Below are 16,408 nucleotides of genomic sequence, written 5' to 3' on the forward strand. Positions count from 1 at the left end.
CTCACTCCTTAGTTGTTTTTTTAAATGGTCCTAAAAAAGTCAGAATAGTCATAAATAAGTTAGAAAAATATAAAAAGTCACAGTATAGAATGTCTTAAGTCAAAAAGGCATAGTACTATAGTGTGTCATGACAAATGTCTAAAATATAGTGAAGTATGTCAAGAAAAAGTCATAAAATACAGTATATCATTAAAACCATAAGTCATAGTATAATAGATGAAAAAAAAGTCATAGTATGTCTTTAAAAAAAAAGAAGTAATTTATAGTATGTCAAAAAAAGGTCATAAATAAGTAAAGACAAATAAAAGAAAAAAGTCATAGTATGTCAAAAATGTCATGGTACCGTATGCAATGAAGGTCATAAAGGCTACAGCCACCATATTACAGTTCAATTTTAGCTCCAAATGCCAAGCGTCTCTGTGTAGAAGACCAAACTTCTCTGTGAAAGATATATATATATAATATATAATATATACTATACACCTCGATGCTGCCCTGGACACGCACACCCTGTTACTCGAAGGTTTTAGATTTTTATTGTGATCCATTTGAAAAAAGGTTTTACAAAAGGTAACATTCAATTTTTACACCAATTCTTAAAAAAAAAAAAAAAAAAAAAATCACTTAAAATAAGTTTTGATACAACAAATTCGGTTAACTAAGTAATGGCTTCTATAAACAATGTGAACTTAAGATAATATACATGTAAATGAATGCTACAAACATGACAAACCAAGAAAGGGATTACATTAATTAAAATAAAAACAAAACGACAAACAATGGCATGATTGTTTTCCTTTTGACTTGAGTGACATCTGGCCAGAATTCCCAACAGACCAGTTATTGCAAAACTAATCCCACATCATCCGGTGTCCAACTGGAATGTTCAATCACACCCGAGGGGGGGGGGGTTCTGATTTGTTGCATCTGTTTCTGTTTTCTTCACATGGCGAGATTCATGCATTTTCTGCTGCAGCCATATGCAGCTGACAATGACAATGAAGAGACATGCAGCAATTCAGAGGCACCCACTCAACACTTCTATGTTGACCATCACGTGGCTTTGATTTAGAAGACACGCAGATCAGCAAGGAGACACAGAAAACTGAAATACAATGTGAATTTACAACAAAAATATGCAAAAAGGAAAGAAAAATAAAAGACATGGACAAGCACAGCGGACGGTGTGCTCATGAGGAAAGATGAGACATTCTGTTCAGACTGACAAGATGCTGGAAGAAGTTGCCCTTTTTCAGAGCGGCTTGCATCTATTGCCCACCTGTCGAGGTGGTAAACAACTTGTCATCAGTTTACAGTGGCACTGTCGTCCTACTCTGACGACCAGCTGAACCTCCCGCTCTGCTTGAAGCAACACAGCATGACATCAGTGTCGCCGCCCTGTTGCCTGTCAGTGATTGATATTTTGGAAAATGTGCTTAATTGCTTTCCTGCCAAGAGTTGGATAAGAACATCGATACCACTCGCCAAGTACAGAGTGATAACAATCTTCTCAGCCAACTCTCTGCAAGAGAGCAAAAGCGCACGTTTCTCAAAATGTTGAGCTATTCCTTTAAAATCGAGTGTTCCTTCATGGCTGCAGCAGTGCAACAATTCAGTGTGAATGCAGCGCTGCTTCAGACAGACCGCTTGGTTCTGTCAGAATTCACCAGAGACAAAAATGCAATCATCCCAGAGAGGTTCACTACTTCGTTATTATCTTTCAGAAACTCCTCCTCATTATCATCATCGTCATCATCATTTCACAAACACATTTATCTCTGTTGCATTTACATCATCTGCAAAGCTTAAAAAACACATGCACCTCCAGCAATTTATACAAGAGTATGATACAAAATAAGGCATTTCATTGTGTAGAGTATTCATGTACTGTCTTGAGTATTAATGTGTGTGTGTGTGTGTGTGTGTGTGTGTGTGTGTGTGTGTGTTTATAGCAACCACATTTTAATGTTTTTTTGTTTTTGCCAGCCTATAAAAAGACAGCAAAAAACAAACAAAGTCATGATAACTCTTACTTAAAATATATATATTTGTCATATATATTTACGTATATATATTCATATGTAAAAAACAAGTTAAGAGGGGAAAGAGAAAAGCCCAAGAGGTCCCTGTGATAGGCTAGTTCTCAAAAAAAAAAAAAAAAAAACCCTTGCTCCTTCACTTCCTCATTCCATAACCTCACCGGACGCCACTGTGACCAGCTGCAAAGGGATCTCCTGATTGGCTAAGAGGTCGTGGTTGGCGGTCTGGAGGATGAGCGTGGTTCCGTCGGCGGTAATGACTGCGTCAGCGGTGTGCGGAGACGTGGAGGGTACCCCGCCTTTTTTATTCTGGTGAGTCTTTATGTGCTTGGCCAGGTGGTCGCTCCGCATGAACCTCTTGGAGCACTCTATGCACACAAACTTCTTCTCTCCTGTGAGATCAATGAAACAGACACATCAGACAGGGTGCCGAAGGCAAACAGTACAGTAACTGGTTAAGTGGTCTCGCATTGCAAGATCTTCCTCCACAGCCCTGCGGAGGAGGGTCTGGCTATTCCACACAGCATTCTGGGATGGGAGAAAAACGTGCTCTGGTTTATTGGCGTTTCTTTACACCAATCACAACCGTCTTGGGCAGCCCTAGGCAGTAAACTCAGATTCAACCGATAGTCTAGCTAGCTGTCTCGGTTTACCCTGCAGAGATCTGAGGGGCAGTTAACCATAATCCTCATAAATCAATCAAAATTTACAACACCAACACAAAAAAAGCAGAAGGTGAGGGACATCCGGCGGATCTTCCAGCGGCATCGGAGCAATCCCCTAAATGAAGTGTCGTCGATATAGACCACTGCTTAACACACATCTTTTAAAACTGACATAAATGGGCCAGCCAAATTCATTATTTTAAACAGTTTGCCAAAATACAAAGTTCTTGCACACAAGTTGGCCACGGAATCATATTGGGATCATTTCTGTTTATTTACGTTATTCCTGCCAGGGTATAGCTGTAGGCACGAACAAAGTTTCTTTTGTCAACCATACCCAAAATAAACTATGGTTGCTCGGAAATAACCACTATTGTTGATTTGTACCTGTTGTGTGTCGATTCACCCCAATTACAAAAGTATTTTCTCAAAGACATCTAGACTATTGGAATCTAACAATGCAGAAACTCAACAACCGTTTCTGACATTTCTGCTTCTAAGCCAGTACAGTAGAGGGGGATGGAGTTCCATCTGCAGTAACATAGCTCAAACACAGCGTTCGTGGTTTGACTGGTCATGACTGTTTCCCAAGATGGCGCCCGTCTGTCTTTTTAATAAATTGTACACTTACAAAGTTCTCAATGCTTTGGTTCACACGTAGGGACCCTCATCATGCTACCGTGGAAGTGTGCTGCTATTTTGAGCCTTGTTAGTGGTATAAAATACCGATTTACCCTCTCCCTGAAAGCTAGCGTTACAAGCTAATCACCGGTTTGCGGTAGCTTGTTTCAAGAGACACATTCAAGTAGCATAAAAACATGTCCCAGAAAGCAGTCGACTTTAACCTCTTAAGATGTCGGAAAGTGTCGCTACACCCACAAAGACCTTACTGAGAATTATGAAAGACAAACAGAAAAACAGATTATATTACATTAACACTTTAGCAATAGCACCTCTCTTAATTGTTTGACTGCTTGGGAAAGCTGATTAATAGGCCTGTTAATACATTACAGAACACAATCATTCATGTTTTCACCAGTCATCCACAAGCAAACACTGTGTGCAGTGACAACACGTCACTAGGATTGTAGGATTTAGGAAATAAGTACCTAGCTAAAAATGAATCCGACAACGTCTTAGAATTGCTTAATACATCTGAAAACTGAAATCCCCAAACCCCACATTTGTATTGTAGCCAGATGAAACACAAAACTTCTAAAGACTTTATGATACATAGAAAATAATGACGTAAATACAACGCCTAACTTAATACATTTACTTAAAAAGGTGCCCTGCCACACAAGACAGTTTTTACTTGCATATTTTGAAATACGTTAGGTCCATGTGTGTTTGTGTAAGGTCGTGAATGTGAAAATAAACTGCTACCTCGTTTGTCAGCTCTAGCCACTGAAAGGAAATAAGCCAAGAAATCATTCTCATTTAATCTCTATTAGCACTCTATTAACATTTAATGAATACTGTTTTGCGGCTTGGATAATTACAGTAACGGTTACAGGCTAGTGACCATGTAGTCATCTCCTTTGAAGTCACACGTGTTTAAGTCTTAAAAGAAAGAGATCCCTGCTAGTTGTTGCCTTCATAAAAACAACCAGGCTTAGCTGTACTTCATTCAAAATGTCCTAGCATTTAGCTTTGGAGCTGCTGCAAGTGTTTGTATTCTCATTTCACAGATGACGCTCAACACCTCTAATCCCCGAACATTGTGCAATCAAAAACAATTTCGGAACAGCTGCAGACTAACATGGACATATTCTGGTATCTGTTATTTGTTAACTGTAAAGTCTAACAACAGCTATGCTCCTTTAAAGCTTGTATCATGGACAGAAAGCGGCACATGTACAAGTTTGCTTTTGTTGTCACTCTTCCAACATGAATGCAGTATACCTGTGTTTAGTGGTGATTTCAAAAGTGACAAGACTTATTTGAGCATCGCCTGCCTCACCTGTGTGTGTCCTCCTGTGTCTCTGCAGCTCGTCGCTCCTGGTGAACCTCTTCCCGCAGAACATCCAGTTGCAGACGAAGGGTCTCTCTCCACTGTGCCAGCGCAAATGAGCTCGAAGATGAGACGTCTTCCCATAAACCTTTCCGCAGCCGGCAATGTGGCAGATATGTTGCTTCTTCTTCCCCATGCCTGAACCTCTGTGAAATGCAAGAAAAATGAAAAATGAGAAGAAGAAAACACAAACATATACTGTGGGTAAAAAGGAATGCAAAGACTGAAAATATGCAATTTAATGACACAGGAAGATTAGTTAAACACAAACATGCAAGAATTTTAAGTGATAAAACAATAATAGTCTGACATCTCACAAAGAATTAGCCAAAACATTTGTATTTTGTGTTAATATTTTTGTATGCAAATATGTCCTTGGAAATCTGAATTGTTAAAGGCACATAAACAAAATGAGGATAAGAGAGACAAAAGAGAAGAAATGTTGTCTTTTGTAGCCACTGCAGTTAACATGTGGGGGTCACTTGAAAGGCTTCTCTAAAATTGATTTATGGTTGTATTCAGAGTGGCCGATGCTGACCAAATCTGCATGATGAAGTTCAATAAAGGTTTTGAGCATTATTTTGTTTTTCAGAGTTTTTGTAATGAACAAAGATGATCTGAACACCTCCACTTCCTAGTATACGTGTATTTGTAATGAGTGCATCTTTTGACAGGCCCACCTTCCTCCAGACTCTTTGCAGTTGGGGCAGGTGCAGGCTACTCTGCGGAGCCTCTTGCCCTCCCCGCCCGCCATCTCCATTTCCTCATCTCCCATCGGAACACGCAGGTTGTTCAGATCGCTGGGGTTGAGCGTGGAGTTTCCGCTAAGCTGCCACTCCTCAGAGTCCGGCTCCTCCTTTATCTGGATACCTGAACCAGGGAGGAAGATGCAGATTTAAGTGATTTAACACGAGAAAATTAAGATTTGCTCATTAAAATGAAGAATTATGTCTGAGTGTGTACAGTAGGGCTGTCAACAAATGTTATAAATTTGAATAGTAAAAAGAAACAGAGATTTGAATATGAAAATGGATATTCAAATATTATAAGAGTGAAAAAACGGCACCACCGCGGTTATGTGCCTCGCTACCGGACGTAAACAAAGATGCAAATCTTCAACAACAGAGACAACGAGAAAATGTCGTCAAATTCATGAACAGCAAGAGACTCGGTTGTTTATGACCAAATTACGACAGAGAGAGAGCTCCATGACAGAGGTGTATTTCGCAGCCTGTCCTGTCTGTAGTTATGTCTCCCGTTGTTTTGGTTTGCCCTTTTATGGACATACTGATTTCCAAATTATATCCCAACCTCTGTGCTTTTTTAGAACAAATATTCGACCTTTATTTTTGGCCAGTTTTGACAGCCCTAGTGTACAGCACGTGCAGGTGTCCCATACCAATTGGACTGTTTGGGTCCTCTCCCTGTGTGTACTGAACTCCACCTTGTGCTACAGAGTTCACTGTGACTGTCTGGAGGTTGGGCAGGCTGACCTGGCCTGTCTGGCCCAGAGGGAGAGTATGGACCGGGGCTAAGGTCAGCTGCTGGGCCTGCCCCTGCCCCTGGGGCAACTGGAGCCCCTGGAGTGACTGGACACCCTGGACCTACAGAGAGAGGTGGGGTACGTGTTAGTAATCTGACATCCTTCAAAGCACGAAAACACAACATGATACATGAATAATGCCCATGGGAAACTTTAATGCTTTAAAACATAAAACATCTTCGATGTTACACGGACCACTACAGGAAATCATTCCTACCACAGGCAATAAAACTCTAACACGTCATCACTGGGTGCTAGATAAGACTGAGACACCACAATACTGCCCTAAGTGCAACCTGCACAATTGGTTTATTTACATATTTATCATACTATTTAAGTAGTTGCACATTTTTGTATTCCCAACTTATATATATATTCAAATATTTGTTCTTGTATTTTATTCCTATTATTTCATGTATATTGTATCCTAGTATTTCATTTATATTCTGTGCAACTGATTTTGCTGCTGTAACACTATAATTTCCCATTTTATTGGGATCAATATCTATCTATCTATCTATCTATCTATCTATCTATCTATCTATCTATCTATCTATCACTCTTTGTAGGTACCTGGAAGGTCTGCCACTGGATCTGCCCAGTAGCTGTGACAGTTTGGGCCTGGATGAGGAAGGTCCCGGGGTTGACCAGTTGCACACTCTGTAGAGTCTGACCTGCTGCATTTAGGTCCTGACCCTGAGCCTGGCCGTCCCCAGACAGCTGCAGGATGGGCTGCGAGATAGTGGTGGCGTTAGAGGATGAGACCTGGTGATTAATTAAAACAAATAAATTACACATAAGGTTGCGAAAGCCGCATTCACATCATGTTTCTATAAAAGGAGTACAGTACAGTGGATAATTAGCATTTCCCACAGGCTAAGAATTTTTTTGTGGTTGTTGACCCCTCACCCGATTTTCCTCTGGGCACGTCTGTGCTGCGTTTCAGTTTCGTTTTGTGCACCGCCAGGCACCATACAACACCGGAAAAGTATCAGAAGCAGAGCGTCTTGTCTGCCCAACTCGCAGATTATATTGTCTCTACTTTGTTCTTCACAGAACAGTCACATGTTAATTAAGCTAGTATCTGCCTTCCATTCCTACAGTTAAACTCCATGTCTTCTCTTTTCTGGCGAGAGGATTTTTTTTTTTTTTAATCTGTGTCGTCTATTATGTTTTTCCACCTCCACGATGAATCTCTCGTCATCTGTGGTGTTATAGAGGAGACAATATCGGGGGGTGTCTTTGGTAAATTGACTGGATACACTTACTGATTCAGTCTGAACGATAGCGTGAAAATAGACCCCGCGCATATCTTTAGCATAGCGGAGAGCTGCTTCACGCACGCTACTGGGCGCGCCGTGGTGGGGCTGGTGGAAGATCAAGCATCCACTCGAATGGCTGTGACTGCTTGCGGGGGCCGCGGCGCATTTGGAACGCAGCGCAGACGTACCCGGTGGAAAATAGGGGTTAGGCGTTCCAAACACTAGAGAATTGATTGCACAACAGCATTTGACCATAAAGTACATTCTGCACAACTGTTGAGGGAAAAAAAAAATCCCTAATTTGAGGCAAATCTAAGTGGATGGGACAAATAAATTCTGGGAAATTTGAGATACATGTCAGATACACTGACAGCTTTGTCAAGCAGTAGGTGTAATTCTCATGGGTTAAATGCACAGTAAGCTCCATTGTGGCCTTAAAGCAGTGACCCCAACCTTTTCAGCTTGTGACCCTTTAAATCAAATCAATGACGACGTAATACCCCTACCTGGTGATACAGGTGCCAATGCAATCCCTGACTTTTGATACCGATACCAGAACAGTCTGATTTTTAATGATACCTTACTTTGAGGAATACAATTGTGTTTTTTAACAAAAAACTTTTTTTTCACTGAACTACAGAAGACAACGTTCTTAAATGTTAAGTGTGATTTAAACTAGTAACTAAATATAAAACAAGTATTTTCCTTCTTATTACTTAAATTCTTGTGATTCATAAGATTTATCTAGGAAACCTCCCAACATTCTGTTAAAGTCACACACTCTGACCTGGATTTGATGCAGGTGGTTTTGTGAGTTGAAGTTCTCTGAGGAGGGATCGGACACGCCTGCAGACACGGCGGTTGCTTGGGTTAAAACCCCGGTGCCGTCGATGGTCTCCGGAAGATGGGAGGGGTTGGAGGAGGAAGAGGTGGTTGGCACGTAGAGTTCTTGGTTGGCGCTGCTCACTGTCACCAGCGGCTGCTTGACGCCAGTGTCCTGACCCTGATTGTCCAGCGTCTGGCCACCCATGATCAGCTGACCTTCGGGTGTTACCCCTGTTGCAATGGGAACCGTCTGCGCTCCAGTCAACCCTAGAGACTCCAGATCCACACTGTTGATAGGGACGAATGTTATGTTGCCGGGCAGCCCTACTGTATTAGTGTATGCTGACCCCCCAGCCAGCGGGAGGGCTTGGATTGACTGTACATGCCCCGCCTGCGTCAGGAGGTCTGTGGTCGCTGTTGTGGCACAGCTGATTCCAATGCTGCCCTGGCCGCCATCTTGGAGGAGATGAATCTGCCCCGTGCAATCATCCAATCCCTGGGTGAAACTTGCAAGTGTCCCATCTGCATTTTGGATTTGGGGGATGACCTGGAAGAAGTGACAACCGGTTTGAGCAAGTTATTGCCTGAACAGATACCCCGCTGTGTCGTAAACATCTATCTGTTTCTGTTTACCTGATACTGAATGCCTGACACTCCATTGGCTGCAGCCTCATTCCCAGATGCTGTAACATAAATGGGCTGGTTGGGGAGACTCCCAATAGGAAGCATGTACTGCCCGTTGGACGTAACAATCCCAGAGTTTGGAATGTGAACGATTCCCTGGTCTTCCTTCCCAGTTGAGACAGGAGTTAACACCTCCCATCGGTCGGAACCAGTCAGCTGAATGGCTGACATGTCTGTTGTCTGGGAGTAAAATCAACACTCAGTTTAACAAGGACACATCACACTTCAACAAGAAGATTTGTCTCTGCACTAGATTAGATCACAGAAAATGGAACCAGTTCGGCTATTGTGTGGAAATCAGATATGGATTCAGAAATCGTGCTGCTAGATCAATCATAGAGTAAACCATAGGGAGTGGGGGGGATCATGTAGGATTTGTGCTGATGCAAACGATGCAACAGCCACAACCTAGAAGCAACCACCAACACACAGAGTGAAGATAACAGGCTCCGAAATGGTCGAGAGCAGGGTGTGGGGGATGGGTGGCTATTACAACACAATTGAACGCTCCTGTTTGGATTATGGACGCTATTCCTGCAATATTATCACACTCCAGCATCCTCCCAGCCCAAGGTACACCGGCTATCTTCCAACGAGCCGACCCAAGTGACTGACTTCAGTGTCCTACCCACTATGGGCGGGTTTTACAGGGGTAAAGTGGGTGGCCGTTATTGAGGGGAACACAGGAAGTGTACGGCTTTCACCCCATACCATCAAAATTTTAAAACGTGTCAACTTCATGCTCTCAAAAACACAACCAGCAATCGAAAGCGAGCGAGAAAGACGAGCTAGAAAATGTCGGATACCTGTGTTTCCGCTGCGCCGCCGGGTTGCAGAAACTCGCTTTGACTGCTGTCCACGTCCGCGGACGCCATTTCTCCTTGTTTCAGAGGCTGCTCTGCTGTGGCGCTAGCAGGGAGAGAGGGGGAAACTCAGCAAAACTCTGTAATCGTCAACTCCTGCCTGGCACAAAAGCCCGCAAAACATCCCCACTCTCCAGTCCAAAAGGAGCTGACTGCGAAATTCAACTTTGCAGCGCAGATTCTGTGGCGATGCCGACCCAGATGTTTACTTTGTCAACTCCGTGGCTAGCCAACTAGCTCAGTTAGCTAACCATATCTAGCTAGTTAGCAGTAGAGCAAAAGATAAAAAGACGCAGCTTGCTTCGCTGTAGGTTGCACAAACTCACCGATTAGTTGCACGCTTCGATGCGCTAAATGTTTAGGTACCAGTCATAGCGTAAATGGTAGTAACCGGGAAGCTTATCTGATAAACTAAACTCCAAACATGATTATTTTATCAAAGGCGGGCTAGCGTTGATCGGTGAATTCGGGTCGATTTTTTTCTATTTTGATTGACGGTGCGGGAAACACAAAAAGGTGGGACTAACAGGCTTGAAAGTCGAATTTGCATCACATTACAGGACGTCCCGCCCTTCTTCTCTAAGGCGATTGGCTAAGCGAGAGTTTTGGCAGATGCCATTGGCTAAGCAGAATGTCATTCATTTAAATACAGGACGTGTGTTTCCTGTTTGCTGTTGAAGGAGACGAGAGATGGAATGTAGTTGATTCCCAACAGAAATACTTGGTAAAAAGCGGCAGTTATGTCGAAATTGTACACTTTATTTCACAATTTTGATGTATAATGAAGTTATATATTTTAATTAGTGGCCATTGTTTTAATGCAGTGCATTTTCTTTTTTCCATAACATTGTAATGAAATAGACAAGCGACGAGTTAGTTTTTAAAAGTGTTTACTGTAAATCATCGGATGGCCTCCATTACAACAAAGCAGTCTTCAAAAGTTATTACAGCCTTACACTGACTTGTAACTGGTTATGAGTTTATTTCGTGATTAAATTGTGACATAATTAACAAAGAACATATGGTAACCTTTACAAATTAACAGTTAGGGTCTTAAACGCCCAATTTGTTGTTGGGGATCTTTTGACTATTATCAAGCATTTTTAATAACACAGTAAGTTTGCTCGGAAAAAAAATGTAACATTAGCATTTCAAAAGGTTTTATAGATAAAGCAGGGGAACACGTTACTGCCTTGGTCCACAATAAAAACTCTTGTCATCTTTGGTTTCTTTTATGTAAATGTTTTTAGGTCATAACATCCACATGCCCTACCTGTATGGAGCAGGAGTGTCACTGCAGTAATGACTTTTACAGTGTGTTATCATAAACTAGATGCATATTAAAATTAGCTATACATTGAATTAAATAATACAATAGCTTGTTTTAATATAACAATTTATTAACGGATTGTAATTTAACATTGTAAAACCCTATGATTATTTCAGTGGCATAGTCCATTCCTTCCCTTATGTTGTGAATTTATTCTCTAACATTAGGAAAAATTTGAAATGGACAAAGCAATGGCAGGTTTGTTCACTTTTATTGACACATGCATATGGATGAGGATGACATTTATTATATCCTGGCTACCTAAGGTTCATGGGATTTTCTATCTTCCACAGAATCTTTAATGATGGGATTGTTGGGTGCTCTTGAAAATAAAGATTCACACTATGGAGGCAGTGAGGTAAACAAGAAGCATCATGAGGCTGCACAACCCACAGCGCTCTTGTAGCTGATTTACAATAAAGCATTGTCTCGTAACAGGGTGGAGTTCATAAAGAAAATGTCGCCCTTTTTTTAATTAAATTTAAACCAGCCCAAACAAAAGTCAATAAAAGCAGTGTGTATAACAACATTCTCTATCCAGATGTATTATCCTGCACTTTCAGGGATGCCTGCTTTGCGCGTTCTAAAATAACAATATTCTTCCCTCTCAGGAATACAGCACAGTTCTAGCCTAAAGTACAACACTGTGTGATGGCTTTCAATTTCTCTTAATACTCAACACAGCACCAGTCAAACGTTTATAGACACCGTATATTATAGCACAACTGGCAAAGGTATTAAGACTGTGTTGTCAATCGCATAAAACATAAAAGTTTATTTCAGGGAAAAGGTATAAAGGAACTGAGAAAATAGTTTGTCTTTTTAATTCTAGGGGAAAATACCTAAAAAGCATTGAAGATGTCTCTTACATAGTTAATGCTGGTTAGGAACTGTGGCAAAAAACACATGCTGTATATTATTAACAGTCATGGTGGAACTGTGTATTTTATGATAGACTTGATTTACAGATTGAACACACCTACCTGTAAAAAAGCAGTAATTAAATATGCTGTTATGATGTAAAAGTTCACAAATGAATCAGCAGTTCTCATTCAGGTAATTGTCAGCTAATGACAGAAAGGCGCAGTTATTACTCAGAGGAATGAAAGATACATTTCAACAAACAGTTTCTTTGAGTATTGTGGCTTAAATCATCTAGAAAAGAAGTCAAGTTCTGATGACCTGATGCATATTAAAAACATGTGGACAGCGCCAGCATCAATTAGAAAACAACGTGCAGTTTGTGTTCTGTTACCGTTTATACATCTATTTCTAGTAAAATAAAAAATGATGTATTTCTCAGTTCATTTTTAACCCATTCTTTGACCATGACAGCTGGAATTTAGGTACAGTTGGTGCCATTTGAAAATTTGCTCCAAATATTAAAAGGTAGGAATTTGTGTTATTATTGTATAGAAATGTTAACCATTTCAATAGAACTGGGAGGTCGGTTGAGTAAATACCTCTGGCCAACCAAGCCATTCGCTGATCCTCTGAATTCAAAGAGAAGTATGAAAACGACAGACAGTGTAGCTCTTTGAGGCCCAACTAAACAATATTCTGAGTTCTCCCTCTGCTGATCGTGTGGTCTTATGGTTTCTTCTTAGGTGCATTGGGTGTGTTGAATTTGAAAAAGATAATGTCGCCATCCTCCACTACGTAGTTCCGGCCCTGTTGCCTGTATTTTCCAGCAGCCTGTGGAAGAAGACATTTTTAAATTGTATTCCAAGGACGTTTCTAAAACAGTGAACGCTGTTATTGGCAGAAATTCAATAGTGCGGCAGTTCAAGCTTACTATTAGGCTCTATAAAACACACACCTTGGCTGCATTTTCACTGCCCTCCTCTTTGAAGTCATTGTACTTCATCACCTCGGCCATGATGAAGCCTTTCTCAAAGTCAGTGTGGATCTTTCCTGCAGCTTGAGGAGCCTTGGTACCGTTCTGTTGGGGCAAAAGACAATATATATATATATATATACATATACATATATACATATATATATATATATATAAAAATGTGCTGCATTGTCAATTTCCTCGTGGGAGTCATCCCAAAAGGATTAATAAAGAGAAGTCTAAGTCTAAATGCACTTCAAATTCAGGAATTCTGTAAAAAACCTTTAGCTGTAAATAAATACTAACAAACCTTTTAATTGCTGCCTACATCCCAGATTTTTTAGCAAATTCTGAACAGTGAAAGATGAAATACTAAATGGCTAAATACTAAAAAAATCCAAATCTGCAAAAATGTGCTTATAATCCAAAAACAATGCAAATTTGGAGCGCATCTCTCAGATGTATTAATCACTCAGTGTCACACTTGAGGCCATTAATGTGTAGTTACATACTCAAATAATTGCAAAAAAGAAGAGAAAACACATGATATAATGACAGTATTATTTGCTTAACCACTAATCATAATATGTAATATTCCCATTTGACAACAAGAATACTTAATATTTGAGAAAAGTTCTATCTATATATAATATCACATATAACAAAAATGTTGATTATTTTTTGGGCAAAATTTCAAATTTGACAGAATGATCAACATTTAACAGAATATTTATGCTTAAAAAAAATCAGTAGTAAATGACACTTTCAAACAGAAATAAAAAAGATTTTGAAGTCCATTTTGAGAACATAAGGTTAATAACAAACTTCAAAGAAAGGTTATTCATATCACAGCACTTACCCTGATGGTCCACGCCCGCACCTCATCTGGTCCGGCTGTGAAGAAGTATTCCAGCTGTAGTGCTGCGTAGCCGGTCTTGATTATTTTGGTCATAACACTAGAAACACACAGAGAAGCCATGATGCAGTTCAAGCAAACATGTATCTTTAAAAAAGGTTATGGTAGCTTTAAACTGAATTACACAATGGTGCGAGACAATGTCAGTTGGCTCAAGGCCTTTTGTACTGCAGATACTTTGACTTGTCAACAAACATCATCGTTAGTTGCAGCCCTTAGTGGTAGGCGAACCGCTTGTCAACCTGATTAACAATATTCTTGCTATACTGTGAGTTCCCACCTCTGTGTCTTCTTTTCTTCGCAGTACTTTTTCTTCTCCTCCTCCTCCATGTCCTGCAGTTTAGACTCAAGAGCTCCACTCACAGGAATGACCAGAGCACCGGGGTCATGAGCATCTACCCACTCCTTGATTTTTGCCAACCTGAGAGAAACAGGAAGCAGGGTGAGTTACATTGAATCGTAAACAATAGTTGCAAACTTAAACAATGTATGGGACATACACTCATGCACACTGGCTATGTGAAAGCAAACTTACCACTTGTTCTTTTTTCTGATGTAATCCTTCTCTGAGAGATTGACCAGGTAGATCATGGGCTTGGATGTCAGAAACAGGTATTTGTTTAACACCTCAATCTGTGGAGAGAATTTACAAACATAACACTTTTTGGTTCTCAAAAACTCAGTTCATCAAGTCAACTACAGTAAAAGATTAAGAAAAGTACACTTTTTTTTTTAATTCGCGCACTAGAAAAAAAGGGGACAATGGCAAAAATGTGTGAAAAAAAAAGATTAAAAATCACAAAGTTTAGGTTGGAAAAGTCAGTCAAAAAAGCGAGGATCAATGAAGCTGCCAGACAAAGCCTTATTTTTGGGGGCATTTTTAGGCCTTTACTGTCACAGGTGAGATGAAGAATTGAAAGAGGAGAGAGAGGGGGACTGACATGCAGCAAAGGGTCGCAGGTCGGAGTCAAACCTGCGGCCGCTGTGTCGAGGAGTAAAACTATCTATGGGCGCATGTTCTAGCAACTGAGCTAACCCGGCCATCAGACAAATACTTTTTTATATGTAAAAAAACAATTTATCCACTAGACTTTAGGACTATTACACCAAACACTTGCCAGACACACAAGTCTTACACACAAACTTATTCATGCACACACATACTGTACACACATAATTACCTCTTTGTCATTCCAGTCATGATAAAATCTGACGTGTTTCTTCTCCTCCTGTATCCACTGTTTCACCTTTAACATGATATCCTGTAGCAAAAAGCAGCAGGTGACATGGTGTCTCCAGACGGATTACAGATTATCATCTCCTATATCCCCCAATCGTGATGCATAAAGATACAAATGTGAAACAGGACAACAGATGAATAGCACAAACACACTTTACTTACATATTCAGGTTTGAGTTTTTTGTCACCTCCTCTGACGGCAGTTTTCTCCAGTTTGTCAAGGATTGGAGCAATCATTTCCTCGTCCTTTAGTCGCAGCTCCTCATGGATGATCTCAATGTCCCTCACTGGGTCAACGTTACCCTCCACGTGGATAATATCCTCATCATCAAACGCACCTAAAAGACAAGTGTTTACAGATTAAATCAGCCAGTTAAAAATATTCCTATACTTTGAAATCCAAGGGCCTTTTATTAAATTAAAACAAATTCAATTTCAACTGAATTATATTGATATTACCAAGATGTAAAATCATGCACACTTCATAAGACGATAAATGAGCCACAAAAAATGTGTAAAAGTGTTAGATTAGGCGGTGCACCTATAAACTAAATGCTAAACCTATTGTCGGAATAAAAGCTGCCAGATAAGACCTTTGTTTAAATAAAATTGTCTAAATTGAATCTAAAATCAGGAACTGAACAGACCTGACAATGAGTACGCCAAATTACGAATGGCCAGACATTCAGTGCCAGCTTTTGATACTTGATAGTTTGATACCATAAAGTATTAAAGTTGGAATGCAGTTACAAAATGTACAGCAGAGACGCCTTTCTGGTGCACAAACTTATACATTTTGTGGTAAACCAATGCACTTAAAACAGAGTATTCCAATCCCTAACTGAAAGTATACTAACTTTTAAAGTTGTGTCCTAGTTAGATTACCTAAGTGTCAAAAGCAAGACAAAGCTTTCCAAAGCAGTTAAACTGGGCAGTACAAGTGCAGACTGCAAACAAACCCCACTCACCATGGAATTTTAGATGACCACAGTCATCCTTTAAATCACCTCATTCAGCTACTGCCCTCAGGGCAAAAGGTACAGAGTCCCCTGTGCAAAGAAATATATATCTATAGAAAATTGGTTGTTCCTGTTGCCATAAAATATCTTAAAGGTCCCTTGACATGGTGCTCTTTGGATGCTTTCATGTAGACGTTATTGGTCCCCTAATACCATATCTGAAGTCTCTTT

The 16,408-nt window shown here is 40.3% G+C and overlaps 2 protein-coding genes across 7 annotated transcripts in view; both read right to left on the bottom strand.

Annotated features, from left to right (window-relative positions):
* Positions 1 to 609: 609 nt before the first annotated feature.
* Positions 610 to 10,430, bottom strand: LOC116669950 (transcription factor Sp3). 6 transcript variants are annotated; one of them, XM_032500098.1, is made up of 9 exons: positions 10,222 to 10,430; positions 9,839 to 9,941; positions 8,982 to 9,212; positions 8,311 to 8,895; positions 6,834 to 7,029; positions 6,118 to 6,303; positions 5,399 to 5,588; positions 4,668 to 4,864; positions 610 to 2,431 (listed from the first exon to the last, which is right to left on the bottom strand). In XM_032500098.1, the coding sequence occupies exons 2-9, from the start codon at positions 9,905 to 9,907 to the stop codon at positions 2,184 to 2,186; spliced, it is 1,902 nt and encodes a 633-aa protein (XP_032355989.1). In that variant the 5' UTR covers positions 9,908 to 9,941; positions 10,222 to 10,430; the 3' UTR covers positions 610 to 2,183. The 6 variants fall into 6 exon arrangements, with proteins under 6 accessions (XP_032355989.1, XP_032355988.1, XP_032355987.1 ...); XM_032500097.1 differs by having other exon boundaries at positions 6,118 to 6,322; positions 6,835 to 7,029; positions 8,314 to 8,895; positions 10,222 to 10,429; XM_032500096.1 differs by having other exon boundaries at positions 6,118 to 6,322; positions 6,835 to 7,026; positions 10,222 to 10,429.
* A 990-nt stretch (positions 10,431 to 11,420) lies between these two features.
* The window catches only part of LOC116669951 (obg-like ATPase 1), a 7,336-nt gene continuing 2,348 nt past the window's right edge, over positions 11,421 to 16,408 (bottom strand). The window contains exons 5-11 of the mRNA XM_032500100.1: positions 15,381 to 15,556; positions 15,160 to 15,240; positions 14,514 to 14,611; positions 14,259 to 14,399; positions 13,922 to 14,018; positions 13,045 to 13,167; positions 11,421 to 12,920 (exon numbers count right to left, since the gene is read on the bottom strand). Of these exons, the coding sequence (XP_032355991.1) occupies positions 12,816 to 12,920; positions 13,045 to 13,167; positions 13,922 to 14,018; positions 14,259 to 14,399; positions 14,514 to 14,611; positions 15,160 to 15,240; positions 15,381 to 15,556 (821 nt within the window). The 3' untranslated portion in view covers positions 11,421 to 12,815. The remainder of the gene's footprint in view (positions 12,921 to 13,044; positions 13,168 to 13,921; positions 14,019 to 14,258; positions 14,400 to 14,513; positions 14,612 to 15,159; positions 15,241 to 15,380; positions 15,557 to 16,408) is intronic.

This window comes from Etheostoma spectabile, chromosome 20, assembly GCF_008692095.1.
Source record: "Etheostoma spectabile isolate EspeVRDwgs_2016 chromosome 20, UIUC_Espe_1.0, whole genome shotgun sequence".
Lineage (NCBI taxonomy): Eukaryota > Metazoa > Chordata > Actinopteri > Perciformes > Percidae > Etheostoma > Etheostoma spectabile.

What these genes read in the sequence shown, in the direction of transcription:
- LOC116669950 (XM_032500093.1), bottom strand. Translation starts at nt 9,907, where the DNA reads ATGGCGTCCGCGGACGTGGACAGCAGTCAAAGCGAGTTTCTGCAACCC. An exon ending in GCGGCGCAGCGGAAACACAG is followed by an intron (nt 9,213 to 9,838) that starts GTATCCGACATT and finishes TTTTACTCCCAG; the next exon opens with ACAACAGACATGTCAGCCAT. An exon ending in ACCACCTGCATCAAATCCAG is followed by an intron (nt 7,030 to 8,310) that starts GTCAGAGTGTGT and finishes TTAATTAATCAC; the next exon opens with CAGGTCTCATCCTCTAACGC.